This window comes from Octopus bimaculoides, chromosome 1 (assembly GCF_001194135.2).
Source record: "Octopus bimaculoides isolate UCB-OBI-ISO-001 chromosome 1, ASM119413v2, whole genome shotgun sequence".
Classification (NCBI taxonomy): Eukaryota; Metazoa; Mollusca; class Cephalopoda; order Octopoda; family Octopodidae; genus Octopus; species Octopus bimaculoides.
This window is the reverse complement of record NC_068981.1, coordinates 81,555,342-81,558,543: the sequence shown is the minus strand read 5'-3', so window position 1 is coordinate 81,558,543 and position 3,202 is coordinate 81,555,342. Positions and strand designations below refer to the sequence as shown.

The 3,202-nt window shown below is 35.7% G+C and overlaps 1 protein-coding gene across 1 annotated transcript in view; it reads right to left on the bottom strand.

Moving 5' to 3' along the window:
* LOC106869592 (folylpolyglutamate synthase, mitochondrial) overlaps positions 1–2,606 on the bottom strand; it is a 38,448-nt gene extending 35,842 nt beyond the window's left edge. The window contains exon 1 of the mRNA XM_014915395.2: positions 2,098–2,606. Within this exon, the coding sequence (XP_014770881.1) occupies positions 2,098–2,238 (141 nt within the window). The 5' untranslated portion in view covers positions 2,239–2,606. The remainder of the gene's footprint in view (positions 1–2,097) is intronic.
* Positions 2,607–3,202: the final 596 nt, after the last annotated feature.

The following is a 3,202-nucleotide window of genomic DNA, read 5'->3' as shown; positions in this document are numbered from 1 at the left end:
ATATATATATATATATATATATATATAAAGGGTGTGTTTTAAGATAGATTTGGCTGCTATTTGTAGCAGCTCAAGTTACACATAGACACCTCTGTCTCCGTGTGTATGTGTGTTTTCTGGTGGTGAAAAAAGTACTAAACCAAAGACCACATGATTTGAAAGTAAGCCTCTCAACTACACAGCCACACCTGTACCTTTCTACTGATAAAAATAAAAACAAAAAAGACAGACATTTCTAATAAGTAAATATGACTTGGTGGAATGTACATTGCTTTCACTAACTGATTTAGGTGCTATGTTGTCATAAGCAGGCACAGACACCACTCCCTCCTTGATCTAGTCTAACAACGAAAATATGATAGTTGCAGGTACTGCACCAGCACCTGGCTGGTACTTATTTTCAGCCAAGTAGACTGAAACAATGTAAAATGATGTACCTTGCTCAAGGACCCATCACTTGCCCAATACCCAAACTACTAGGGCACAGCACTAAGTCACCACATGTACACACACCTACAACTGTGGCCAAAAGTTTGGAACACAGGTGTGAAAATTAGAATTTTTATATTAAATGCCCAAAATTATATTTGAATTGAACTGTACTTAAACACAACAATTTTAATTTTTTTTAAATGTTCCAAACTTTTGGCCATGACTAGATTTTTTGTTCCTGTTTAAGGATTCTCATCATCTCACTTGGTTCACCTATATACTCTTAAAAAATGGGGTAGTCAAATCTGGAATGCCTTTGATCAAAAGTCTATTCAACTAGGGTTGACCTGGAGCTAAACAACAACAGACTTAAAGTAATGAAGGCCTTTGCAACATGGCCAGTTGAAGGTAGCAGCTACCAGGACTTCACATGCTTTAGGCTCCACATCAGTATTTTAGCATCCACTTTCCCATGCTTACGGAAGATTTTCTATGGCTGGGTACCCGATTATTAGCAACCCTTACTTGTTTCCAAGCAAGATTATTATTTCCCCATAGTTAGTCATGTTTCACAGAATACTGAAAATGAATGTTACTGCATGGGAATGATAATCATTTACAATTATCATACAATATCAAGACAAAGAAACACACACATACATACATATAACCTTCACCCTATCCCACATTATATGTAAATATATCATCATCATCCTTTAACGCCCATTTTCCACACTGGCATGGGTTGGACGGTTTTACTAGAGCTGGCAAGTTGGAGAGCTGCATCAAGTCTGGTTTGATTTCTACAACTGGATGCCCTTCCCAACGCCAACCACTTTACAGTGAAAGTGCGTGGCTCAGTGGTTAGAGCGTCGGGCTTACAATCACGAGGTAGAGAGTTTTATTTCCCAACAGGGCTGTGTGTTGTATTCTTCAGCAAGACACTTTATTTCACGTTGCACCAGCTCACTCAGCTGTAGAAATGAGTTGTGACGTCACTGGTCCCAAGCTGTATAGGCCCTTTGCCTTTTTCCCTTGGATAAGATCAGTGGCATGGAGAGGGGAGGCAGGTATTTATAGGTGACTGCTGATCCTCTATAAATAATAACCTTGCCTGAATTTGTGCCTCGGCGGGTAACTTTCTGGGTGCAATCCCATGGCCATTCATGACCGAAGCGGGTCTTTGCCGTTTACGTATGCCAAACAGGGGCTGATTGAGGTTACACAACACCAAGGATAGTTGAATGCAATCTGGCGTACGAAAAAGGAAACAGCACAAAAAAAAGTAGTTAAACAATTAATATACTATTATATATCAATATGTAGCGTAATTTGTTGCCATGGAGTTATAGATCTGTAGTAATATAAAATATGTAAATATATTTGAGTAGCTAGAATATTTCCGTCGACTCCAGTTTAGAAAGGCTAGATAACTTAGAGTTGAAATTGCGGGAAATAAATAAACCTCGAAACCAGAACTTCATTTAAACTTAGTCAGTAAAGAAATAATGAAAGGGAAATAAGTTAAAAAAGTGTTATGTCTATATTCAAGTTAACTTTCAAACTTATACCTTACTAAATACTAAACAAAACTTCCCCAAAATAAAATAAGATATTCGAAAGTAGTAAATATTTACATAAAAGAAAAGTCCATAAATCGATTACCTGAAACTTTCTTTCAGTAACTTCGACTGGAGTTCGCAACTTTTTGCAGTCAACCATTGTCATGTACATTCCGTTTAAAAAGTTTATTGAACGGAACTCCATAAAGGCGGGCTTAATAAAATTAAGCACATGGGAACGCATGCTTATTCACAGTTAATTAGCATATGAATTTATTACACTTATCTGGCGATTGTTACCACAAATTTTGTTTCATGTACTTTATAACAATGTTCATAGTAATTACTTTAAACAATAATTTATTTATAATTACATATATATATATAATATTTCGTTCAAAATTTCAAATTATTTATAATTTTTGGCGCTAGCGCCAAATTTTAACATATGTTGTAGTCAGTTTATGATATGCCTTTCCTTGACTAAATGACGAAATGGGAGGGAATACCTATATCTATTAGAATATCCCTATTTCAGTCAATGACGTCTTTTCATGTAATGATTATTAAATTAATTAAATATTAATCATATTGTCGATTGGAACACCTTGAAATACGTAATAATTTAGAGTTATTTCCCTTAATGCTTTCTCCTCAAATGTAAACAAAGTTTGTGATAAAAATTCTTTTTACTTCGTCTGCATTAAACTTTAACTACTAAGTTTGTCATTATTATCAGTGTTTCATTAACCTAGTAACAAGAGTAGCATAACTTTTTTGTTTTCTTCACCTTTTACTTGTTTCAGAAAGATCCCGAAAAGGGGGTTTATGTCGAAAAAACTTTTTTTTTCGAGATGGGGTGACGGGCGGAAGTCTTGCCAAGCTCGGACTCCACATGCTAGAAATAACAGCCAAATCTCCTGAAAAAATTTTATAAACCCACGGTTATATTTTGGTAAATTTTCATATTAACACCAGCACGATTTTCACTAAGAAAAAAAATTACAGAAAACTACCAAGAGTCACGTGGAGCAGAAATTTGTAGTTATGCCCCCGAGTTTTGGTATTACATATTACTGGAAGGCTACAGAGGGGTCCGGGGCGAAATAGGTTGGGAAACACTGGATTAAATGGTGTACTTCGAGCAAGTACTTTATCCCAGTCTTGGGACTCTTGGTAGTCTTCCCTTTTTTTTTTTTTTTTTTTTT